Source organism: Meleagris gallopavo, chromosome 6 (genome assembly GCF_905368555.1).
Source record: "Meleagris gallopavo chromosome 6, MGAL_WU_HG_1.1, whole genome shotgun sequence".
NCBI classification, from domain to species: Eukaryota; Metazoa; Chordata; class Aves; order Galliformes; family Phasianidae; genus Meleagris; species Meleagris gallopavo.
In genome coordinates, this window is record NC_139409.1 from 38,576,237 (window position 1) to 38,603,094 (window position 26,858).

A 26,858-nucleotide genomic window follows, 5' to 3' on the forward strand; every position below is an offset into this window, starting at 1 on the left:
GGGGAGCCCACCTGAGTGACTCGAAGAGGTGGAGCCAGGATCCACCCCTTCCTAGACCTCATGTAAGGGTTGGCAGTGGAGGCAAAGATATCTTGCTGGAGATCCCTGCATACCTGAGGCAGATAATCAGCTTCTTTCCTTTATTTCTGTGCCCATGACTGTTGCATTTGGGTAAGTCCTTACTTTCTGTAGCCTAGAACCTTGCTATTCTGCTGTAGTTGCTGTGCTTTCGGTGCCTACGGGGTTAAGTCAGCCAAATTAGATTTCAGTGATTGAAAACATGCAGTTGCCTGAAGTCTAGACAGGTACACCTGGAGTGGATGTTCTGATGCTTTTCGAAAATCTAACTGGACCATCATAGTCTGTTTGAGAACCAGAAAACACTTATGATTCTGGCGCCAAATATTCACAGCTCCTGTTAAGAGGCTTAAAGTGAAGTTAGTTTGCAAACGGGGCATCAGCTTTCCCTTTAGTTAAACTGTAAACTTCTTGGTAAGTTTACCAAAGCTAAGTTACTGAAGTAACCAAGCTGTTACCAGATAACTATATGTCCTCAAAGTTCTGGAATTCAATGCTGTTTTCATTTCTTGGTCTTGAATGTGCGTATCAAGATTATGAGCACTTCTTGCAGGGAATCCTATTTATCCCATGACCAAGGGAACAGCATAGTTGTAACTACACGTCGATGAAGACCTGCACAACAATGCGAGATGAATGGCACTGTTGTTTGTGCTGATGTTAACTGTTGTGGTTTGTGTTCCAGCAGTGAGATCACAGCTGACCTTGCTGAAATGTTAGTCTCTGCTTTCTCTGACTTATGCCCAGGGAAGTCACCTGAACCTACAGTAAATTGAAAGTAGCTCTGCCTGGTCAGTGGCCAGAACCGTAATGAGTGTGGAGAATGTGCACTGATGCTTCTTTGAGACAGGCAGGATTTCTGTTGCTCTTTGCTAGTCAGCGTAGCTATCTTTCTGGTATAATGTGGCCTCAAAATGCAAGGCAAAAAGTGGGCCTTGGGCTTCTGATGTCTGAATACAAGTGTTTCTCCTTAATTTTATACAATACATGAAAGGAAGCATCAGGAAGGAAATATACCCTGTAGCATCATTCTCAAGGGAAGGTATACTTCCACAAAATGAAAATAAATGAGTTGGTATTATGATAGTCTAATACTATGATGTTATGTACAGCAGATGGATTTTTCTGCTAAGAGTTTAATCCCTTCAGGCCCATTAAGCAAGGGGAAAAGTTTAGAAAGGATGCTGTTAGAAGGAGACATTAATGCACCTTTAAAAAAAAAATGGTTGGAGCATAAATCACTGGAGAAATACAGTACAAAATAGTGAATGAAATATTTATACTTTCCACTGAAGCTGAGTTCGTGCACTTGCAGGAGAAACCCTGTTGAGATTGGTCTTCCCCTTTGTTCTGTATCATTTTTTCCAATTGCTCAGACATGGCTGTTGGTTTCACGATCACTTTGAGGTTGATGTGATTAGAAACCACAGTCCTGCCTGCTCAGCATGGCCAGTGACGATCCAAAGTTTGCTTGTATTCTAAGCATGTTGTGTGGGTAAAAGAGATTTCATGTGCTTCAAGACATGTATTGGTTCTTCAAAATTCAGCAGGACTGGATTAGCTTCACTGTCTTATTCTACAGAGCAAGTTAATACGCAATGTAAGACTTGTATATGTTCACGTGGCATCTCACTTGAGGGCTAAATATGCAGCTAGAATAATATGGCATAGATTCATTGAGTTATCCAAGGCCCTTTACTCTCACATTTATGTTCTGTTATTTTAAGTGTATTTGTTCGTCATGAAGGAAAAACTTGTAATAAAAAAAAGCACATAACAACTTCAAAAGCTGCTTTTAAAAGTCTACTCCAAAAAGAAGAAGAAGGAGGAAGATGATTGGCTTGAGAGTGAATTGGATTTTGCACCTTTTAGGATCCTATATTTCTCTCTGGATACAGATACTCAGATTGCTTATACAGGAACATCCTTCTTTTAAAAATTATTTACTGTTTCTAGAAAAATATTATTTATTTTTAAATAGATTCTAAAAGATGAACAAAATTCAAAAGCAATTTTGTGCCTTGTATTCTGTAAAAAGGTTCTCATGTTTTCTCCACATGGCTCATTTCTTCCTACAGAGCCTTTTCTGAACAACGCCTCCTATCCGGTATTATTTATTCTAGCTACTGTCATTCACAGCTACCTACTTCCATTGACACAACTACAGCAATTGCCTAAACAGAAAAAATAATTGAAAGAAAAGCCTTACATTTGTTGTTGTGTAGTGCTTTGGTGGCTTTTTCAGCCTTAATTTCCTGCAGTTTGTTGAATAGATCCAAGGAGAACAGTAGTGGCATATGCCACTGCTCAGCTTCTGCAGTGTCAGCTGCCATCCTTGGGATACTGGTTCCTGATGGTCTCAGTCAAGACCCTCTGACTCAGAGCCTCTCCCTTGCCTCAGCAAACACAGCAGCCATACTGCCCTCCTTATGCCAGGAATCTCTGATGTTGGGTTTCCTGTTGGATTTGGGGCAGGGGAGAGTCCTCTTTGGCCCACACAAACCAGTCTATGAAATGACAAAATGTCTCAATTAATTATACTCAAATTATTGTACGAGAGGTATCAGTAACGTGCTTTGTGCATGCCTGTTATATATCTACCTAAGGAGATTGGATATTAGAGAAGGTAGAGAAGGTATCTTGCATGGGAAATCTTAATAGTCTAGGCTGCAGTAACAGTTCAGGAACATGATTAGGAATAAACATATATATTTGCAGCATCAAATCAAGAGCATATGTAGCAGTGCACACCATTCATTGAGAACTGTCAAATCTAATTTTTCTTTGTTTTGCTGCATTAATGATTAATTGATATGTAAAGAAAGGAAATGTACTAATCCCCCTTTGAAAAGATCTTCTGCTCTTTATTTCAGTAATATTTAATCCTTATAGAACCTTCTTCTTCCTTAAAACGTTTTAAAGATGTGAACTTATTTAATCCATCCACGTTGATTTATTTAAACCATCCAGCAGGTCACTGAGATTGGTAGTTTCATCTTACCATGTGTGTTTCAGAAGCAAGAGAGGGCGGGCGACTTAGGTTGCTTCATTAACTTTTTTGTGGACAGAAAAAAGGGGCACAGTTGGATCCCACTTCAGAACTAAGGATTTCCCAATTTCCAATCATCTGTTTACACAACTGCATTGTGCTTTTCTGACTCAAACTAAGCGTTCCCTGACTTAGAGGACCGGGTGGTGTAGATGTCACAAAGACGTACGAGTTTCTGCCTCTCCAGAAGGCACACCGGTGCTTTGTTAGCTGTGACAAGAAGCTTCCTGAAAATCATTTGGAATTGTTCAAACTGATCTTGTAGTCATGGATCCATTGCCTGCTTGTTAATTTAGGGCTCTGTGTTCTCTCAATTATTTTAAATCAAAATGCTGTAAAATAGTGAACTTCAGTATTTATATTACTGTGTTGAACTGAAAGGCGCTTTGAGACCTTTGCAAATGATGCGTTCTAAGTACAAGGTAATATTTTTCCTGTTTACTTCTCTGAACTTTTCCTTTCTAATATTAAGGATGCTTTTTCAGGGTGGAACAGAGGGAATTTATTGTGCAACACCTGTTAACAAAAGAGGGACTTGATTAATTTCCCACTCATGGTGCTGAGAATGTTCCCTTTTGTTGTCATTTTCTCAGGGTTATTACTCATTACCCTTATTCATTCTGCTTTGATAGAGGTAAATAGCTTTTAATTCCCCCTGCCCCCAAACCTTCTTAAAGTTTCCTTTGACAGCTTGTTGTAATTATGCCCCTCACTGAAGACACAGTCATTATTCTCTGTTGCCCTGAACAAGATTATTTAAGGCTCATTCTGGATTTACTCTGTGCCTGTATTGGAAATGTGTTACCCTAAGAAATAGAAAATACTAATATAGGAGCACTGTGAGACAGTGGTAAATGCGATACTGATCACAGCTTATATGTAGTTGGAGGTATTTTAGTGAACATGAGCAATGCCCTTGTCATTACACGTCAAAACAAAAAAAAAAAGTGAGCGCCAAAAGGATACAAGCAGGAAACTAACCAAGCTTGCTGCAAAACCTGTTATTGAGTAATTGTACATACAGTTTACTGTTGAACTGTCAGCGTATCTCAGCTTCAATAAAATATGAGCCAATTTTTTTTCTGTATCTGCAGTCTTCTTTTGGAATTTATCCGATGGCATTATGAATGTTATTCATAATGTTATAATATCACATTGCAACATTATTAGATCCTCATTTTCTCCACTTCACCTCCCCAGACATAACTCACTTGCCAAAATTAACAAGTTCTTGGGAGTGTTGAGATTCTTGCCTTGCCACAGGCCTTGTTGTTACTGAGGCATCCCAGTGCTTGAGACATTTGGCTAATAGCTCAGGCCATTCTGGGGAGGAAAGAAAAGTAGGCACTGGTACTTCATTTCATGTCTTCTCTGCTTTCCCTTACAAAAGGATGCTGCTTGGTAATGCTCTGTTCCTAATTGCCAGGGTTCTTAATTCTCTGAGAGACCAGACAGCGGGGTTGATTTCAGAAACACCTTTGCCCTTATGTGAACTGGAATTCACTTGAGTAACTCAAGTACACTAGTACTGCCATCCAGGAAAAAAAAAAAAAAAGAGTGGTAATGTACTTGCCTATTTTTTCTTTCCCTCAAGTAGAAGTGATCACATTTGGATTATCTTAATTTTATCTTCTTGTTTGCTTCATTTCATGTTAGAAATTGGTAATGTTTTCATCTTTTAACTAGTTAGACACTGAGGCAGTAATATGATTCATTTAGGTATTGTCATTACTAGTTACCTGAAAATACAACATGGTGCAAGGGACACTATTGGAGATGCAAGGGAAACAACCCTTACTTTACAAATAAATAACAAACCATCACTGCCCATCAAGAGTGTCTTCAACAATGATTTTATACTAGTAAACACTCTGCTTTACAGTACACATATTTCTGAGGAGGCGGGTTTTCAAATAGGCACTGTTTTGCTTGTAAATAAACAGTGCAGAAATGTCTGCATGTGTATATCTTTTTAACTGAATACATTGATAAAACACACACAAAAGATCCCTCTATAATGGAATATCCCGGGTAAGACATATCTACCTTGGAAAGTGGGTAGGTATCTTTTTTAAAAAACCTGACTTAGACATAGATGGTAGGCACAATGAGTATACTCCTACAGTAGGTCCTTTTATACTTTTCTTTCTTTGGTTACTTTTTATTTCGAATAAGCAACAGAGGGTCAAAAACTAGATAGTCATTGTAAGCATATATGTTGGAGGAGATCTTTCTTGTTGAAAAGGAAGAGGCTGGGGAGTGACTGAGGGACAAAACAGAGAGCATTGTGGTAGTCAAACCATGGTACAGATTGTGTTTGCTGGCTGGCCTCAGGGTCCAAGGCAATACTGTGCTTCCTGCCCACCTGACACAAATCTGCTGTGAGCAGTGGTTGTTTACCTGGAATTTCTGGATATCTGTTGCAGAGGCAGAGCACCAACAAACCCCCAGAAGCACTAGAGCACTAGCTTGCATCACAAATGTTGAGATACCATCCTAATTAGCAGACTTGGCAGATCTGCATTTGCTCTAGGACCACTCTTGTTGTGAAAGTTTACCTATGAACTGCATATCAGCAAGTGTTGTATATGTCAAGGCATGTAACTTCCAGATGTACATATTAGGACCTGTGTGAGTAATTACAACTGCTGTGCATGCACACAGATTTTACAGGATGTTCCCAGCCTTAATTTTGAACAAAAAAAAGATACAAAGCCAATGCATATTTCAAATATGTTATCATCTATATGTGTGTTTTCCCTTGCTTCCTACAATTTGACTTGCTATAATTGGGAACAACTTCAGCACAAGAAAGAAAATAAGAAATAGTGCAAATAATGTAGGCTCTTTTTTATCATAATGGTCTGCACATGCCAAATTTAAATGTGCACACAGATGCCGCTGAAACTGAGATAGATCCAAATTCATCTCATGCCTCTAGCTCAGAATGCATTTCTCCATTTCCCAAGAGAACATGAAATTCCTCACAGAATACAGGAGATTGTACCTTAAAAATTATTTCAAGTGATTATATTTATAGGCTGTTTATGAGGCTCATTACTATGTACGTGAGCATTTAAATGAAATTAGCCTCACAAGAGGCGTTTATCCAAGGACACACAGGATGTCTGCAGCAGAGCCAAGAACCAGAAAACATCTTCCAAGTTTAGGCCAATATCTTAACCACAATGCTATTTTTGCTTACTCGAGTCCCACTGTACTCCATTAGCAACCAGAAATCTTCAAGCAGAGAACTCTGCTCTCTTTCCAGACAAGATCACATGTGGCTTGTGTTCTCCTCCCCTTTATATTAAAGCATCCAGCCAACAGTACATGCCTAGGTCACCAGTCAGGATCACTGCTTCTACTGACTGTAGCAAACAGCAAGAGAAAAACAGGCATTTGTAAATTCAGATACTGGAGACCTCTGAAAAAGAGCATCTCATTCTTCTGCTGTAAAGAAATATCCTATTCAAAGAAATCCATTACCCCATTTTAATGTGGAGGGGATAATCTACTGTGGATGTTAATCCTTTGGAGGGTATTTGAGCTATTTCATAAAATTATGGTTTCATCTCTGATAATTTTACAATTCTCTACCATTAATTTTATATATAGAAAGAGATTGATTGGGCAGCTTATTGTTAAGTTTTTCTATCCTTTCCCATCACAAATCCTTCTCTTCTGTTGCTGAAAGAGAAGGATTAAGTTTGCTGAGCAAGAAGAGTGAGACATGTGGGTTGAGGGCTCAGAACAGAACCTGATGGCCATAACTCTGTATGTCTTGCTGCTGTAAGGACAGGAATGGCCTGTAACCACCCACCCTCTCGGGCCCCAGGGATGAGATGTTTTTGAGAAGGAGCTGCAGATTTAATGTTGGGGAGGAAACATAGCAACAACAGCTTCTTGAAACCCCTGGTTTACAGCTAGGTTGGGAACAGTCAGTATATATTGTGGCTCCTGGGCTTTGGGAGGACTGTGCTCAGTGATGCACAGCATCCTGAACATAGGATCGTTCTCAAAATGAGCTCCAAACGTGTGTCTTTTCACTTTGTTTTGTATGTGCCTCAATTGCCTACCTGTTAACTAGAGATGAACCTGGTTCTATATCACGCTGGGTTTTAGGAGGATAAATTTACATGTGTTATAAAGCATGCTGTCACTGTAGTGAAAAACACCTGCTCAAAAGTCTGTACAAACATTAATAATTCTGTCTCAGAGCAGAGTTTGAATACTATACAGTAAATGTGATATTAAAAAATGAAGAAGTAAAATATGAAATACTGGTCATTCATCTAGAGATGCCCATCCAACACAGAGAAGGGGCCCTAACATTAGCATTACATGTGATTCATCAGATTTTATTCTAATGAGTAGGCTCAAGGGGGTAGTTAAGATGGAATAAGCAGCCTTAATTCTGGTACTCCAGAAATTTTAGCTGTTTACTTTGCGACTCTTCATTTAAAATGTACTTGCTTGCATTACATAAAGCAGCTAAGGTGGAAAGTTAGAAGCTCCACCAGGCTATTGCAGAAATCCCGGTATCATATTCCAGAAATCCCGGGCTTGGTATGACACCTCTTCTCCAGCCAAAAGGCGCTGCTATTTGTGCTGGCAGACGTGCAACAACCACCAGCCCCAGGGAGGAGGCCAGCGCTGGGGACTGAGCTGCACGGAGGGCTGCTGGAGCCACATGCTGAGCACAGCCACAGGGCCGGCTCCTGGGGCAGCGCGAGCAGCAAAACGCACAGCCTGCTAAGTCTGCTGCTGGAAGCAGCTTCAGTAGCTGGTTCGGGGAATGGATGCGATGTTCAAGAGACGGTTCTGTTCAGCTGGATCTTGCTGCCTCCAGACAGTCCTGTAGGACCCGAGCACGCTCGTCACCCCATCATCCTGCTTGTGTCCTGGGTTACATGAGTTCTGATGTTTGTGTACGTAAAGCTGCCCATCGTTTTGACTCAGTGATGGCCATTTTCAAGACTGCATGTTGGTATGCAGATTCTCTGTTCCCGTTCACTTTTATAGGAGTTAGATAACTAAGTATCCAACACCACCTGCCATTTTCCCCCTTTCTGGTTAGTGCTGTTACAGGGCTAGCATCTGAATTAGGCACTACTCTGCTTCTTTTGTGCAGGGAGGCATCTAAATTACTGCATTACATTACAGAATGAATGATAGAATCCTTTGAGTTAGTAAGGACCCATGAAGGCCATCTAGTACAGCTCGCCTGTGACAAACAGGGAGAGCTACAGCTAGATCAGTTTGCCTGGAGCACTTTGCAGCCAGACTTTGAGTGTCCCCAGGAACTGGGCATCCACCACCTCTCTGGGCAACATGTTCCACTCCCTCACCACTTTTATACTGGTGAGTATTTACTTATTTACAGATGTAGACACTGAATTACATGTACTGCTCACTGTAACACTGAGGAACAAGTGAATGACTGCTGAGCATGGGATCTGTCACCTTTCTCTTGCAGCCTGGTACTTAATAATAGAAGAGACCAACTCAGAGAGGCATGCAGAGCGGGTCTTTCATTTGCCCTGTCCTCCTTCTCTGCTGTTTCCTTTTGCTTGATCTCTCACTTTACACCGAAGACAAGTTCGCTTGCTGTTTGAAGACTGCTGAGTAGAGATTGGCTCTTATGGATTATTATGTAGTGTTAACTCCCCTTTTCCACTCAGATTGCAATGACTGCTTCAGGGTCGTGCGGATGGAAATGAGAGTGTGTGTCACACAGGTAGTCAAGTCATTGAGCTGCTCCCCCAAATTATCTGCTCTTTACTGTAAACAGTTTCTTTTATTTCAAATAGAAACTTCAGCTGCCAAGAGAGCCACCTGCATATAAGCATGCAGGTGGTGTGGCGATGGTTGCTACACAGTACACATTAGGATTCCAGTCTGAGTAATGCAAATGTTTAGAGACTTGCAATGACTTTAAGGTGACCCAGAGTTGCTAGAGTGACAAGAGGCTGGGATAGTCCTACAGGGCGTTTAGTGATATTATGATACTGTGGGAACAATAGCTAAGAACTAGCTAAGAGTTGACATTTGCAACTAAAATATGTAATGCCTCAAGAAACGCAAAAGCAACCCTTATTAATATTGGCTTTTCCTAGCAGTAAATTTGACATATAATGATAGTCTGTAAGTATGCAGTGCCTCTTTCCAATTAAAAAAAAATGTGCCTAGTAGTATGTCTAAGCAGGGGCCCAGCAGTGAAGGAGAACGCTTACAGCTAAAGTAATCAGCACAGTGTCAGACAAAAAGGAGTCAAGAAAATGGTTGGTGCCTTCCTTTTGGCCACAGCCCTAACTAAAATATTAAATACTTAATTGTGCCCTCATTAACTTGGGTTTGGCTGTCAGACCAATGGGAGAAGCAAACTGCAGAATCAAGAATTTTTGACAGAATCATCATGAATGCAGAGGCTTTAAAACAGAAATACTAAGCCTAAGCACCTGTGGCACAATCCTGACTGTTGAGACAGGAACTATGAATGCAAGGAGAAAAAACAACAACCGGATGCATCCCTCTCTATCTCCTGGCTGTTGCTCAGTGAAGTAATCACTTTCCTCTTCTCATACCTAATACTAAAAGTTTGAAAGAGATCAAGGAAATCTGAAGACTGCAGATGGTGTCTGGAGATTGTTATATATCATTACACAGGCAAAAACAATGTTAAAAAAGCATTACGGTTGCAAAGTCAAGTGTTCAAAAGGTATAAAATTACAGAGTAATGGTTGTCTATGCAGTTGTAATGGGCTTCTCTGTGAATGCTTATTATCTTTTTATTATTTATTATAATTATCCCATCACTCATTAACCTTAAATGTGGGATCGTATGGAGTTTTCCCCCTTGTTCTTTTAATTTAATTTATGTGTGGAATGGGTTTTAGCTTAAAAAAAAAAAAAAAAGAAAAAGAACCTGAAAATGCCATCCCCTGGCGTATTGACAAATGGATTGTCAGCAAGGTTGAAATCTTTCTATTTATCACACAGACATGGAGAGCCTGGCAGCACTGGGTTTTAATTGTCTATGTGGACCAGTGCTAAAAGGGCTGGGATGCTTTGCATCTGGGAGTAGGTCATTGCTGGTGGCAGCAGAAGTGTGCTCAACGTCATCTGGGGCCAGGAAGCAGATGAGGGCTGTCCTCTTTTCCTCCTATATGTCTCTGCCCCTTCCATCTGCTCCCATTTCATATAATCAGAGAATTGTTTGAGTTGGAAGAGACCCTTAAAGGTCATCTAGTCTAACTCCTCTGCAATGAACAGGGACAGGGTACTCAGATCCCCATCCAGCTTGACCTTGAATGTCTCCAGGGACAGGGCTTCCACCACCACATCTCTGGGCAACCTGTTCCAGTGCTCCACCACCTATATTGTAAAAAAACTTTTATTCTTATACCCAGTCTAAATCTCCTCTCTTTTAGTTTCAAATCATTTCCCCTTGTCCTATCACAACAAACCCTGCTAAAGAGCCTGCCCCTTTTCTTCTTGCAGCCTCTTTCCCTTTAGACACTGAAAAGTCGCTCTCAGGTCTCCTCAGAGCCTTCTGTTCTCAAGGCTGAACAGCCCCAGCTCTCTCAGCCTGCCTTTGTATAGGGGAGATATTTCATTCCTTGGATCATTTTTGTGGTCCTCCTCAGGATCTGCACAAACAAGTCCATGTCTCTCCTGTACAGAGGACTCCACATCTGGATGTAGTATTCCAGGTTAGACCTCACCAATGCAGAGTTTCTTGTCCTGTCTAGCTCCCTGAATTCATTTGGATCTTCTCAGCTATCTGGTTGCCATCACTGATTATTCTTCTTTTTTAATTTTCCTCTATTGTTAATCTCACCTCCCATTCTGCACAGCTATTTCCAGCTCTCTAATCATTTTCTACTTTAGACCGTAATATTCATTTGCACTGGTCTCCTTCTACATTCAGTGCCTTGGTTTATTGTCTCAGACTTCCCTTATAACGTAGGCTGTCCCCCATCTTAATCTTCGGTCTCTTTCTAGGCTCTTTCTTCATTTCAGTGAGCAATAGGTGACACCCCAGCATCACAAAAGTTTCATAATTCACGAAAATAAAGCAATACCTCCTAGCATTGCCAGAGTTAGGTGCCAACATCTCCTGCTATAGCTGTGCTGTGTGTCTCATGCCACACTGCTCAGGTGAGACCAGTGTTGCTACGCACATCATTCCTTGGGCGCCTCTGCATCCCACTTGTGCTCTCTCTACAGCTAAGAGGGAGGCAAGTGCCGTTCCCATTGCTGCCAGGGGAATAGATGCAGAAGCACTGGGAATGTGTTTTTTGTGCACACAAGGATTCCCATATGTCCTTGAATGCTTGGACAAAACCATTTGAATAACCTAACAGAAAGACTCGCCCTTTGGTCAAAATTTCAGGTCTTTGTTCTGCAAATTGCAGTAAGAAATCTTATCTTCTCTCGGGTTCCTTCCAGCCACTGTCTGAGGAAAAGAAGATGGATGACCTGGGACATTTTCTTGCTTCCACTTGGCATTGTTTTGCTCCAACTCAAGAAAAAAAAACAACAAAAATAAACAAACAAACTTTGTATCTTCCTTGAGAAACAAAAAAAGATATATAGTTTGACTGAAATTTCTCAACCTCATGGTGACAGGAAATGATCTACAGGATGAAAATATTCATCTCAAAAGGTAAAAGTAGTAGTTAACTGAAATGGGAAATGTCAAATAATCACAGTGACAGAATGCTACAGACCCTTTGGGTAAAACATTCCAATAAGATTATGGGCACAAAAATGTCTCTAATTCTAAAACTCCAAACTTAAATGAAATAGGCTTTTGAGGTGGGTTTTTTGTTTGTTGGTTTGTTTGTTTTCTACTACAAACTCTTAACAGAATAAAATATGCTTACCTTTGCTTACCTTTGGACCAACAACAAATTATCTGCAAGCAGAAGCTGTGCCAGTATTTTAGCTGGAAAACTGTATGAAAAGATTAATATTTTGTTCACACTCCTTCAGAATGTTTTTTTCTCATCATTCTTACCTTGTTGTATATGAGGTGAGAAATCTTTGGCAAAGATTGCTTTTACATCTTAAACTGATATATTTTGCTTCTGTGGGATCGTGAAAAGATAAGTGTGTTGATGTCAAGGGTGTGCAACTTGGACTTGTTAGGAGAATATATTTATACTCAGCAGAAACTTCTTTATATTGTTTTATTGAAAATAATTCAGTAAGAGGTGAAACTGATTGACTCTTCAGTTTGCCAGACCCAATTCTTCCCCTGTGAATAAACTTAATATCCTCACCTTCCCCTATATTTTAAATTCCCTAACTTTGTCCCCAGGGCTGCTGAGGTACCTCAACTTACAGGAATTTAGGTGTTTATGGCATACAGTGCTTTCTCCTCCAACCTAGCAGGATAGATTTTGAAGTTGAAAAGAGTCCTTTACTCCCCAGGAATATTTAGGTTCTTCATTCAAAGGTCTGAGACATAAGTAGGAAATTATCAGTGGAGCCTAAAGCATCAGTGACTGAGAAATCAGGGCAACCAAAAAGAAAAGAAGGAGAAAAGGTTAAGAAAAGGAAAGTACTCATGTTGGCAAGACAGGGGTTAGGTGGGGACAGTAATGAAGAAGAGACAAAACAGATGAAGAACTACAGAGTAGAAAGGATTTGGGAATAGGATGTTGGCAGAGGTGAATAGGGTAGAACAATAGAAAAGTGCATTTGCTGAATTGTGAATAGAAATCATTATAAAGTTTCCACCATCCCTTAATAAAAATACGGTAGCCTCGAGTCCCTGTGCTTTATTAAAATCTCCAGCTGGAATATATAAAAGAAAGCAGGTAAATTATTCTCAAAACAGATAACTTGTAGATGAAGGAGAATGTAGAGATTTCATAAGATTTTTTTGAAAGCAAAAGATATTTGATGAGAAAGACTGAAGAAGAGATGCATTCAGAAAGGGAGGAGGGTAAAGAAATAAATGCTAGAGGGGAAAAAGGGAGGGAAGATTTGAACTATAATTAGCATTTGTCTATCTGCAAGAAATAACTGATCTCTTGCCCAAATAATTTTTTGGTACAGGAAAGAGGCAGCACTGACTCTGTTTTTGTTAGATGTTAGGTAGCACCATGACTTTTGTTCTGGAAAGTTGACAAGTATAGGATTGGGAGGTTAAACATTTATTGAGTGTGCTCTGTTTAGAATGGCCTCGGTGCTGTTTAATGGACAATGAGTTATACTGCAGCTGACAAAATACAGATTTCCTAAGCCAAATATATTCCGTTCAATACATTTTCTTTGGTTATGATGGACAGTAATCTGGCGTGACATAAAGTTTGATTTCGCACGGCAGGTTGCATTGGTTCTGTGGTAAATGGAAGCTGTCTATTACAAAAAATGCCATTATTCCTATAGAAGAGTGAACTGATTTGAAAAACAGAGAATGGGTTCAAGTCTCCAGCTTATCTGCACATGGAATTTCCTACTCGTCTTGCAGTACTGTACTTCTCTGTTTGCTGTGCCTGTCTCTGTATCAGGGCAGGGGACAATTTGAGAGCCGGAAATTTCCCCTCTATTGGGAATTGTTGCACACAATCTTTTGATTCCATATTATTTGATTCCCCAGTTTTTCTTGTAATGTCACAGGAAAGTTTACATGTTGATAACAAGGCACTAGAGGATCTAGTAAGTGTTTTTATGCACTTGCCACTTCACTTCCCGATTGTGTTTAGGTGAGGAGGAGAAGAATAGCATTTTGTTGGATCCAAAGATTACATCTACTCATAACTCATGTTTTTAGTTTATTTATGAAACACTTTGGACTGAATAGACTCTGAATTACTGTAGGGTTTACTGGGGCAAGCTAAAGTACAAATTGTTTTTCCCAGTCATGAACTTCAATTAAAACCAAACAACCGATGAACACAGTTCACTAGAGACAGATGTAAGTGCTGGTACTTTGAATAATTCCTAAACAATGTTTTTCTATACATATAGGAAAAAAGAATTTTTGTTTAAGATATTTAAAAAAAAAAAAATGCTACAGACTTGTTTTAGACTTCATTTTTTTTTCCTGATCAAAGGGGAAAACTTTGATTGCAGTTGGGTCCAGACAGCATTCTTATGAAAAAAATTAAAATCAAAGATCAAAATTAGAACAACAACAAAAAAGTCATATTTTGAGATTTCTTCATAACCATAGAACTTGCAATAGTAGTAATTGAAAAGCAGTATTTTTACAAATGCTTTTGAATAAAGTTTTGGGCTAAATTGCAAGGGTATTGCTGTAATTCTACTGCATTTTAGAAAGGGGACTTTAACAAATGAAATGGAATTTATTAGCCAAGGCTCCTTCAGGCCTTATTTACAGCCAGCATTAGATGAAGAGTTATTTAGTGGACAAAAAAATCCTGCCAGATATGAAAGAGACAAGAAGAAATGTGTCTTGGCATGCTGGGGAGGATAACTATGGAGAAATCTGAAAGTACTATATTTGATAGTAAAGGAATTTCGCCTGAGATGACCCTCTGTTCTTGCCTATTGTTAACTTTTTCCCATGCAAAAAAATGCCCCAGCCTGTGAAAGTCACCTAACACCAGCTGTCTGGATGGCGTAAGAACAAGCTGTTCGCACACGCTGTTACAGATTTCTGGTGATGTGCCATTGTGGTGCCCTACCAAAATTGAGGTTCCCCTGTGATACTATAAGACGCAGGAGTTTGCTCTCACTGCAGAAAGATTCCAATTGAAGTTCACAAGACTGAGCAAGGAAGGAGGGAGTTGGAGAAAGGGTTTGTTCAAGGTCACAGGCCTGGGAAGGGGCAGCACCAGCAAACAGGACCTGAACCTCTCAACTTTCTGGGCTTACGCACATGGGGCCACTTAGTGGCGTATGCCCGCATGGGGAGCTATGCTGTTATAACTCCAGCTGCCAGGGATGCTGGTACATTCATCTTAGTAAATTTTCCCATGCAGAGAGGTGCTGATCCTGGGCTTTAGCCCATTGCAAGGAGACATTCTCCCAAGGAGTTACTGTTGGAAATTTAGCAAGAGGAAGGAAAGAAATACCAAAACAAAACAGCCCTCGCTTCAATTAGAGGAAGAGATAATTCCTTTCAAGTCAAGAGGCTCGACTCCCACTGGCCTTTGTTCTTAAGCTTACCCTCACTGCAGTTTCAGAGAGCAGTGTGAATAATGCTGGTTTGTTCTGTGATTACCCTCAGTTGGAGCACAAAATTAATATCTCACTAAGTAATTCAGTACGTGATGGGTGAAAATTCATTTAAACATGCCCTAAAAAGCTAGGGTTTTCCATATTCACTGGAACTCTCTCAGTGACAATTAATTGCCTGTGTTCTTATGTGTTTATGAGCCTCAGTAAACAGGCGGCATATTTACGTCTCTCCATTACCTTCAGAAATAAACTTCCTCAAGAAAAAAGCTCATGTTTCCTGATTACAATCTGATATTAAGTAAACAGAGGGGTGGAGAAGGCGTCTAGTAAGCAGGACGTTGGAGGGAGGAAGGAGGGAAGTGAAGAATTCGCTCTCTGAAGTTGTGCCCCTTGCAATGCTGGTAGCATCATGTTAATGTGCTGCAGTAGCAAAATGGTCTTGGTTAGTGCTGCCATTGTTTGGGAGTATAAAAAGCTTCCCCTTTTTATCTTAAGAATATAGACTCAAGAACAGGCTCGATATTTACTGCCTTGTGATGTGGAGCTGCTGTAGAAAATAACATTTGAAAGGCATGTCTTCTAACCTATGTGAAATCCTGGTGTTTTCTGAGAGCCTTCAGTGATTGATGTGGGTCCTACTTAAGGGTGCAGCAGTAAGACACTACATCTGTACTGTTCTCCCATGTTTCCTTGCTGCATTTCTCTGCCACTGGACCCCTTTTTGCACTCATTAATCTCCTCCAGCACTGAAGAAAGCACCAGTCCTTACCTTCTGATCATATTTGCTTTGGCCTTCACTGTGTTATGATGGTGGTGAGGACAGACGACCACCAGTTGTTGTGATGACTTTGGACACTGCCACTGGTTAGTTGTGTCACTTTATTCTCCTCCACATCACAGAACAAATCAACATATGCAAGGCTTCTGAGAATATGAAAAAGGCTGTAGACAAATGATAAAGGCAACATTATTCAGAATCATGGAATATCCTGAGTTGAGACCCGAAAGGATCATGGAGTACAACTCTTGGCTCCAGACAGAACTACCCAAAATTCAAACCTTATGTCTAAAAACATTGTCCAGCTGCTCCTTGAACTCTGGAAGGCTTGGAGCTGTAACCACTTTCCTGGGAAGACTGTTCCAGGGATTGATCACCCTCCTACTATTTACTGGGGTTGTGTCCACTAACATCTGCAGAAAGAGGACTGTAACACATAATGCTGGACTGTCTGTACAACTGGCTGCTGGTTTCATTTGCTCGTGCAAGCAAAAGATTGTATCAGATGGAAAATGCAAACAGTTTGCTATCAGTGAATGTTCACTGTTTTTCCTGAAATTTTCCGCTCTGTCACTGAGACATCCTTTAGGATTGGACCTTTAAATGTCAACCAGTGGAAATATCTGAACTATACTATTAATCTGGAAGATGATAAGATGAAAAATGATTATATCTAATGGTAGTTTTGTGGCAAGCCTTTGCTACTGTCCAAAATCTCACCTGTCTGCAGCTCCATCTGCAGTTGCCACAACCAAATGCTGCTTGGGGGGCAGGATCAGACTGGGACAGGGAAGAATTTTTACTGTGTTAATGTTGGGGTCTCTCTTTCTGTAACTCCAGGAAGGGTTGGAAACTGTGGTGCTCCCCCCCTTCAGAAAGGCACCTAATTCTATTGCTGCAAAGCTGTTTTGTTCCTCAGTGTCTTTTTTCTCCACCTCCTCTATGCCTATTGCATGCTTTACTGATTCTGGTTGCACCAGGATATATTGCTTGAAAGAAATTGAGTTAATTATCCTTAGGCAAATGAACCTGATAAATTAAGTAATAAATAGCAAGATCCTGTGTTCATCAATGTAGTTTTAAAGTATCTGGACTGAAGGAGCTGACAGATCTAGAAATAAAATCAGTATTCCTCTTGTAACCCATTGTAAACAAGCTGTCAAGCATCACTATGGTCTCCTTTGAAACTAGCTTTAATGAGTAAATAGAGAGAATAAAAGCAGAGAGACAGTGTCAAAAATGTAAGCTCAAGATAATCGTTGCTATTTTTTTTTTTCCTTAGCCTATTATATCGCTCTAAGTGATGGCAGCTGTACTGCTGCTGAACGAAAGAATTTTCTCTAGTCCTACTTAGAAAATATTGATAAAAGTTGGTCCTTCTAGAATGTGTATTACTGCTTTTCAAGAGCAAGGAGCTAGAAAATGCTCGAATTGTTTCATTATGCAGATACATGTGACTTAAGAAGCTGTTTTGATAAAATAGCTAGAAAACACTAAAGAAAGGAAGAAAAAAAGGAAAGAGGGAAAAGAGGAAAAGTAAAAAAGGGAAAGGAAAAGGGAAAGGGGAAAGGGAAAAAGGGAAAGGAAGAGGGGAAGAGAAAAAGGGAAAGGAAAAAAAGGAAAGGGAAAAAGGATAAGGAAAGGGAAAAGGAAAGAAGGGAAAAAGGGTAAGGAAAGAAAAAAGGAAAGAAGGGGAAAAGGGAAAAGGGGGGAAAGGGAAAAGAGGAAAAGGGAAAGGAGAAAAAGGAAAAGGAAAAAAAATGGGAAAGGGGAAGAGGTGAACAGGAAAAGGGAAAGGGGAAGAGGGGAAGAGGAAAAGGAATGAAGGGAAAGGAGAGGAAGGGAAGAGGAAAAGGGAAAAGGGGAAAGGAAAGGGAGAGGAAAGGGGAAGGAAACGGAAAAGGAAGGTGGAAAGAAAAAGAGAAAAAAGAAGAGGAAAAGGAAAAAGGAAGGAAAAGGAAGAGGGAAAGAGAAAGAGAAATAAGAAGAAGAAAAGGAAAAAGAAGAGGGAAAGGGGAAGGAAAATGAAGAGGAGGAGTAAGAGAAAAGGAAAGAGCGTATGTACAACTGTATTTTAGTAAAAAAAGGGTCCCTGAATTACATTTTTCCACTTGGTGTCTGTGTTTTTCTTTTGACTCTTTTTGTGAATGAAGAAATCTGTATTTCATGAAATGTAAAAATACATCCAAACATGTAATTTCTCTACTTCAGTCTGCCAGGAGAAGCAGTCTCATTTTTTTTCCTGTCAGTTAACTCCAGGTTGCTTATCCACAGCATTGGTTGTTTCTGAGTTAATATCCTTTGGTGTCTGTCTTCAAATATATTTGGCTGTCTGGTTTACAGTTGATTTGTTCCCATTTATTTCATTTCATTTCTAAATTTCCTGTCGAAGAGATTCTTATTGCTTGCCTGTCTTGTGAATCTCCCCATACACTGGGTGACACCAGTGCAGCAATTCCTTTTCAGGTGCACTGGAACTTGGTTTTTTTGCTGGATTCCCATGAATGCTCCCGGGTCAAGTTTGATAACGAGCATCCAGTTGTGGGAAGTTGTGAAGTTTGCTTGCTGGTGCTTGCTGGGACTGAACAGCTTGTCTTTTCTTTTGAGGAACATTTATACTTAACACTCCGTAGGCAAACTGCTCTTTTAGTTTGCAAGTGGATTCGGTTATTCAAATGCACAGGCCAGAAAATGAAGGGGATTCTATTTAAACAGTGTGCTCCCAAGTCACAGATGATCTTTTTGATGTCTGTATTTTGCAAATGGAAATTTTCCATTTTTCAGCACTAGCATTTGTTCAGAGGCTGTGTGCTATCTAAATCTGCTTTTGTGGCTGTTCATTTGCATTTTTGCTCTGCTATATTGCCTCCCGCCTTCTCCCTTTGGCCCCCCACTCTTCTATATTGGATTTCTATTTTTACTGGCTTCACTCTATCTTGCATCTCCGAAGGCTCAATCATGTGAGGTGAAAAGCAGGCTCTGCTGCATGGTTCAAGTGCTCAGCACCTTGCCAGGATTACTGGTATAAAGGGGAACTCAAAGCATCTGCGTGTTTAGGACGCAGGCTCATTGAGGGCAGAGAATATTAGACTCAATCACAGAACCATTTGAGTTGGAAGGGACCCTTAAAGGTCATCTAGTCCAACCTCCCTGCAAGGAAAAGATTACCTTCAGCTAGATTAGGGTTCTCAGAGCCCCATCCAACTTGACCTTGAAAGGCTTCAGGGACAGGGCTTCCACCACCACATCTCTGGGCAACTTGTTCCAGTGCCTCACCACCCATACTGTAAAAAAAACCAAAAAACTTTAATACTTTTATCCACTCTAAATCTCCTCTCTTTTAGTATGAAACCATTTGCTCTTGTGCTATCACAACAGACTCTTCTAAAGTGTTTGTCTCCTTTTCTACAGCCTCTCTCCCTTTAGACATTGAAAGGTTGCTCTCAGGTCTCCTTGGAGCCTTCTCTTCTCCAGGCTGAACAGCCCCAGCTCTCTCAGCCTGTCCTCATAGAAGAGGTGCTCTGTCCCTTGGACCATTTGTGTGGCCTTCCTCAGGATGTGCACAAACAGGTCCATGTCTCTCCTGTACTGAGGACTCCACATTTGGATGCAGTACTCCACATGAGGCCTCACCAGCACAGGGGCAAGATCACTTTCCTCACCCTGCTGGCCATGCTTCTTCTGATGGAGCCCAGGATACAGTTTGCTTTCTGGGCTGAAAGGCCACACTACTGGCTCATGTCCAGCTTCACATCCACCAGAACAGCCCAACTTCTCTCGCACCTCCTAATGTGTTCCTAATTGGGAAAACTTGGTACTACAGGTCGGAGCATGCAGTGGGGCACCTGTGGAAATCTTGTGCTGAAATCTCATAGCATGATATGAAATGATCACAGCAGTCAGATAAGTTAGAGAAAATACATTTTCCTGGTCACAACATGATGGCCACAGCAAACCTTGCATGTTCAAATAGAGCTTTCAGTCAGTGTGCACAGTTTCTCTACTTCCTTGGTTTTTTTTTTTTTTTTTTTTTTTTTTTTTTTTTTTTCCACCCTGTATTCCACATGGGTTCTTTCTTCTCCCATATCTGGTTACATCCTTTTGTAAGACTGAACCACTTAGGAAGAAAAACTGTGTTAATGTTCTGAGGGAGGAGTAAGAAGGTGAGGAAGAAACAGCTTGAAGAGCAACCTGAATCTTGTCGTGCTGAAACCACAGTGCTCTGCCAAGCAATCCCTGCTCAGCCCTATAGCTACAAACCCTTCAACTGTCAATTGCTCCCTTGGGGAGGCGAGGGGAGAGAAAGGAGCATAAGCTGGAGTACTGCTGGAGGATTGTGTACTGTTGGGAGAGGCAGTGGATTTAAAGCTGAGCAGGAAGGGCAAGTAAGCATAGGGCTGGGAGCTGGAAATACAAAGCTTCTCTAACTGCTTCTGTATGCCTTCTGACTTTTGCCCCTGCACCCAGCTTCTGCAGGACAAATAGCGGTTTGCTGGGGTCTTTCTTCTGAATTTGTACCTGCAGGCTGGGAAGCTAGGTGCTGGCCATGCTTCGCAGTGCTCCTCGAGATGGGCAAATGCCAGTGCACTCAGAACAGAGAACAGATTCCCCAAAAGTGTATCTCCTGAAACAAGGGCTGGACACTTGTGTGAGTGTGGCATTTTGTTGTTCCTGCCATGTGGGGAGGTACCTGAGTGCTGCTTGGCCATGAAACCTCAGTGTGCTGCAGGCAGTGCTTTGGGTGTGCCATTGCTTCCCATGCTGCCCATTTCCTTCTGCTGTTTCCCTTTGCCTGTTGATAATGGGGCAGCTATAGGACTCCACAACAAAACCCTCTGCTGACATGAACAGCGAGCTGCCAGCGTGAAGTGTGATACTTCCATGTTCCTGTCATGTGCAAGCACGTGCTGCAAACCAAAACACAGCTGGCAAGTTCAATTTTAGCTCTCCCAGCCTTGAGAAGAGTCCCTTTAAAGAAATTCTTTTTATAATTCTTTTTTTTCTGAAGCAATTTGGTTGATAATACAGCAGCTGACAATCCCACTGCAATACTATCAATGGTTGAAATAGCAAGAAAAGAAACCGCCGCCCCACGCTTTTCCCCCCAAATTTATAAATAGGCGAAGCCACTGTAGAAAGGCCCAGGAATCTGATGACGCGCCAAAGGAATGAGATTTTTGTTGTTGTTGCCGTTGAGAAAGAGAAATGCAGGGGTTTGCGTACAAGAGGAAACATTTTGTTCCTCACGCACTTTTCTGGCTGTGATTTACGCTGCGCTCTCCAGGCCCACGCGGCCGCGATGCCCGCAGGTGTGCGCCCGCACCGCGCACGGTGCCACGCCGCGCCCTCACCTGGGCCGCCCGCTGGGTGCGCGCCTACGGTTCGTCGGGTCCCGCGGGGCGGCGGAGCCTGCGGGTAACTTCTGTGCTCCGTGTGCTCCCGAGGCACCCGGGGTCGGGAAGGGGGAGTTTCCTCTTTACCCTCTTCCTCCATTTTGTTCCAACTTTCAATAAGCAAGTCTTATATAAGCGCCGTAACAAAGTATATGTTTAATATGTCTGGCCCCGGGTCGCCCCCCGGCCTCTCGAGGAAGTGCCGCGTGACGGCACGGAGCCGTTTAGGAGAGGATGCGGAGGGGGGTGGCGGCGGCGGCAGCGGCAGGACGACGCCCTCCCCGTTCAGCGCCGCGACTCCGCGACCTTCGGCTGCCGCGTTCGAACCACCCCACGGACACGCGGCCGCGGCGCGGGGATCCCCCGATCCCCTGGTCCCAGGGCAGCCCCGGGCCGCGGAGGGCGGAGGCGCTGGGCGGTGGCGGGGCCTGTGCCGGCCCTCCCGGGGGAGCGGCGCGCCGAGGTCCCTCCCACCGGCGGCGCGGCGCGGAGGGGGTTTGAATGAAAGACAGGACGAGCCCCGAGCACCATGTCACTCCGTGAGGGAGGCAGCAGCAACTAGGCTGGGGAAGGCTCTTCCCTCCCCCCCCCTTTTTTTTTCTTTTCTTTTTTTTTCCTTTATTTTTCTTTTTTTTTTTCCCTTGTTTTTTTTTTTTTTTTCGTTTTTTTTTTTCCTTTCTTTTTTTCCTTTTTTTTTTTTTTTTTTTTTTTTTAAGGGGGGTGGGTGGGGAGCGAGAAGAGGGGAGGGCTCGAGAGCGGGGAGAGGACGAGGAAAGCGAACGAGCTGAGCGGGCGGCGGTGTGGAGTTGCACTGTCTCCGCTCGCAGGACGCTCCCGGTCGGGCACAGCAGAGCGGAGTCACGCAGCGGGCAGCGGACAGGGGCTGCCACCCCCACCCCCCACAGCCGCACGCACATCGATGTCCGCGCCTGTGCGATTTGGGCTGCGCTGGAAGTAGCGGGCGGCAGACGGCGAGGAAGTCTCGGCAGCCAGCTCCGCTTTAGTCCGCGCTGTCAGGAATAGCGGCGTGAGAGGAAGAAAGGCCCTGGGGCACTACACCCTGCCGCCGAGTTCCCTGCGCCAGCCAGAAGGACTCCAGCTACATGGGCAAACGCTTGGACCAGCAGCCAATGTACCCCCAGTACACCTACTACTACCCCCACTATCTCCAAACTAAGGTAGGGCGGTGGGCGCTGCGGGGGGCAGGGGCAGTGGACTCACCCCATTGCCTGCACCTCGCTTCCCGGGCTGGGAGGCAGAGGCAGAGGCTGAGGGCGGCAGGAAGGTCGCTGCCCGTGCCCGGCTTTATTGATTTCTTTTTTTTTTTTTCTTCTTTTTTTTTCTTTTCTTTTTTTTTTTTTTTTTTTTTTCTTCTTCTTTTTTTTTTTTTTTTTTTTCTTTCTTCTTTTTTTTTCCAAGGGCTGCTGGCGTCGGCCAATTCCTTTTATTGTTTGGTCTGAAAGCTATCACGATGCTGGGCAGGTAGCGTGCTGATTGTGGCATAGGGTGAGGGTTGCTCTGGACCCCATCAGGCATGGAGGGCTTTTGCGGGGGCTCTTCCAGTGATCTGTCCAGTCCATTTGGCGCTCAGAGGTATTTTGCTGTTAGAAGAGCTGTCTGTGGAGCTCAAACTTTTAATCAGCTGTGTGAGAGATGCTGTAAGGGCTGGGGAGGATGAGGAGCTGCCGCCTGCAGATCTGTGGAGTTGGTGGCAGTGGGTTGCGCTGCTTTTAGTATCTCACTGCTTGGCGAGGGTGAGATGGCCGCACTCTGCTGCGCTAAAAAGGTCTGGAAATAGAGGGCAGCTACTTTCAGAGCGTGTATCCACTCGCGGGCTCTTTCTTTTCTGTCTTTCTTCCCAATTTTAAAAATGCCAATGGACCAGAGAACAGGCCTGTGTCCTCGAAAGGGGCTGAGCAAGGTTGCTGTTACCTGGCCATGAGCTGGTTAATGAAAGCCTCATTTCCCTAATGTCATAATGTCATTGTGGAGCAGTCTGCTTGCTGAAAAGATTTCCTGAGTGACTGAGTGACGGTAATAGAAGAGATCCCTAAAGCTAAAGTTTGCAAACAACGTTAGGATAAAAATAAAAAAATTATAGTAAAAAAAAAAAAAAAAAAAAAAAAAGACTGCTTGCGAGCATAGCCACAGTTTAAGTCACTAAAGCAGCACCCTTTTTTGGGGGAAAAATAATAGCCAGGGCACACAGACATGTCTCTGCCCCTGCTTACACACGTGGTAGATTTAACACATGGGACCTTTGACGTGTGCTTGCGTGTGTGAGGTGCCGGGGGGGGCTGACTGTGCAGACTCTGAAGTGCGTTGGTCTGCTCGCAGCTCTGATGGCGAAGTTATATTGCCCCGTTAATGAAATTACTCTCCCGTTAACATTTATGGCCAGACTGCTGCATGATATAAATTAACTAATTGTCAAAACTGGGAATCGGGCTGGTCTGAGTCGTGATGACACCAGAGCCACTCAAAATGATTACAGCCTGTAATTTGTCACAGCGTTACCTCTCATTTGTTTGCTCTTTCTTTCATTGTGTTGTGCAGATTTTTATATGAAACTTAACCTCTTCTTAATTTTATGATGGAGTGATTTTTATTGCCTTTTTTTTTTTTTTCTTTTTTCTTCCCCTCCTTCTTTTTCTTTCAAGGTCGATCCAAATTGTGTTTTACCTTTGTGGCCATTTAGTGTGTATTGTTGCTGTTGCAGCAGCAGCCCCTCACTAGCTTGCCTGTCATATTGCCCATAGCTTTAACTGTTTGGGGGATTGGGGGACGCAGCCTGATGCTATTCCTCAAAACGTGGCAAGCCAAGGACATGAAACAATTGATGGTGTTTTTTTTTTTTTTTTTTTTTGAAAGAACAATAGCCTCGAGTATTGGAGGAGAAATATTGGACATTCCATGCCTTTTACTCATGTAGCTTACATTTTGTCAGTCCTTTTTTCCTCTTCTTTTTGCTCTTTCTATTTTTAACTTCATAAAATAAGCTTTTTAAGGAAATAAACCTCACATTTGAGCTTAAAATAGCAACTTATTTTTTCTTTTTTTTCTTTTTCTTTTTTTTCTTTTTAAACATTAGGTTAAAAACAAGCCATGGTAAGGAAAAGCTAAATTGAATGCACTTTTATAGCAGGTATATAAAATTATCAACCTGATGAAAGGTCACGTGTGTCTGTCTCTGCACACATCACACACTTGTGCAAGGACAGGTAACATTGCAAATCAGTGCTATGTTTTCTAAGATGCTAGTTTCCTTGATCCATGTTAAGTGCATGCGTAAAACCTAAATAATAAACACATAGGCACATTCATATATGGAGACATGCGTAGGAGTTTTTCCTCCTCTCTAGACCCTGAGAGTTTGGAGCAGCGCAGACAGGCAGCATCTGGATTTTGTTACCTTAAAGCTAGCCATCAGCTTCTGGGACATTTTAAAGCAGTTAGATCCATTGTATGTCTAAAGTTAATATTCGAGTAATCAAATAACATTGTGGTGGAGAGCTGTATCTTTTATTATGCCTGTTTGAACAACTCATATTAATAAACCCCTCCATGACTCCAATTGTACTGTGAACTTCAACTATTTATTTTTTCAAAACTCTCCTTTGTATCAAACATTGTAGGATTCATCTCTTAGGAAAGAATGTCTTCGTGTTCACAGTCATGTGTGCTTGGAGGGGAATGCATCAATTTGTAATTAAGGATGAGATTCTAGGATTTCTTGTGCCATTTCTGTACGGTTTCTGAAACACTGAGTGGCAGCATGTTGAAGTTCTGAAATCTCTGCTCCCTGGTGTGTCTGGGTGAAGCGCCGAATTGTGCTGTGCCTGTTTTGTGAAGTTGTCTCAGTTACTCTCTGAGAAGTGCTGCATTACTGTGCACCACATCCTTCTCTTGGGGAAGCACAGAGCTGCCTAAGATCTGAGTCTACAATCTGTGTTTGTATCTTCCAACCTAGCTAGCACATTGTAATGCTGAAATGGTGTAAATGAATAGCTATACGGGTAATGGGATTATAAATAGGAAGAAATGGATTCCATATGTTTGTTTGATTGATTTAAGTTTTTAAAGTGTTTCACGGCCTTTTCTGCAACATGAAGCACGTACTCTTATTATCCAGTTTACTTGTGCTTCTTAATTAGCAGATGCCACCACTGAAGCTATGACTTCAATTGCAGGTTTAGACAAACTCCACATCATCCAAAATGGAGGAGAAAAAAAAAAAAAAGGGGGGGGGGGGGTGTCAGAGGAGGCCAGTTTGTGAGACAATTGCAAGGAATTCAATATGTCTCCTAAGAACAAGCACTGAGTTAGAAGGAATACAGAACCTTATTTTTCTCATTTTGTCATGACGCTGTCTGACAACTGCAGTTTGGAAGTACGATGTTTGAACTTCTCCAGGCAGATCCTAAGAGTGGGGTCTCTTGCTCGTAGTTTACTTCAAAAGAAACTTTTTTGTTTTTTATTTGTTACTTTTGTAAGTTAAAGATAGTCATATAGTCTCGCTGCAAAGAATATTGCAAGGAGGAAATATTTGATGAGAACCTATAGCAGCTTTGCATTAAATTTTGGGTTGTTAAATACAATTTCTTTAGCTGCATCCTCACTGATGGCGTAAATTCTCAAGAAACTGGCTTACAGCAGTACGTTGTAAATGGTCACCTATAAAATGATAACAAGACCAAATCTTCCATTGAGGTCCAAATGTATTTCTTTAGTTTCTTGCTTGCCAAAGCAAATTCTTTTCTCTTTGCCCTTTTGCACAATGAAAAATCAAAATTGAGCAACGTTAACTTTCATGTTATGGTGTGAAAAGGGGAAACAAAACAAACAAACAAAAACAACAACAACAAAACAAAGCAAAAAAAAAAACAAAAAACAAAAAACAAGCAACCCTAAATTATCTGAATGTATTTGAAAGAGCCTCTTCAATTTAGTAGATGTAATGTTTTATCTTTGTCCTTTGCAGCTTATGATTAGACCTAGTGCTGAGGAAGCTCACTCAGCAGCCTACAGAAAAACCCTGAATCATTAAGGTAGACAGGAGAGAATGTCACAGTTACCTGCAGACAGGAATTGCTTGTTTTACAGTCGCTGTACCTGCTTTTGGAGCTGCCTGTTTAGCAGCTATTTCTGTGCAGTTTGCTTTCATGCATTCTCCAGATATTTCCTATCTATTAGTCATGGTTTGGGTTGGGAGTTTAACTCTCATGGTGTTGACTTTGTTGCCCGGTGAGGAGGTTGAAATACCCCCAGCAGGGAGAAAGCATCAGCTGTCCCCACAGCGTATGTTAATCCCAGTACGCCCGATGCACACGTGGCTTCTGTCTGTGTTCACACGCGCAGTTTCCCAACGCCTACTTGAATGTAATCCTTTCTTTGCGGG

The 26,858-nt window shown here is 42.0% G+C and overlaps 1 protein-coding gene and 1 long non-coding RNA gene across 15 annotated transcripts in view; one reads left to right on the forward strand and one right to left on the reverse strand.

Moving 5' to 3' along the window:
• The window catches only part of RBMS3 (RNA binding motif single stranded interacting protein 3), a 700,434-nt gene that overhangs the window by 233,027 nt on the left and 440,549 nt on the right, over positions 1–26,858 (forward strand). The window contains exon 1 of one of the 14 annotated variants that reach the window (XM_085226401.1): positions 22,162–22,638. The exons of 12 other annotated variants lie outside the window; for them this stretch is intronic. In XM_085226401.1, the coding sequence (XP_085082527.1) occupies positions 22,564–22,638 (75 nt within the window). In that variant the 5' untranslated portion in view covers positions 22,162–22,563. Of the gene's footprint in view, positions 1–22,161; positions 22,639–26,858 lie in introns of those variants that run through there. One more of the 14 variants, XM_085226400.1, reaches the window with a different exon arrangement.
• LOC146544143 (uncharacterized) lies at positions 749–22,065 on the reverse strand. Its single transcript, XR_014883962.1, has 3 exons — positions 21,419–22,065; positions 19,236–19,351; positions 749–16,231 (listed from the first exon to the last, which is right to left on the reverse strand). It is a non-coding gene; the product is annotated as an uncharacterized LOC146544143 (long non-coding RNA).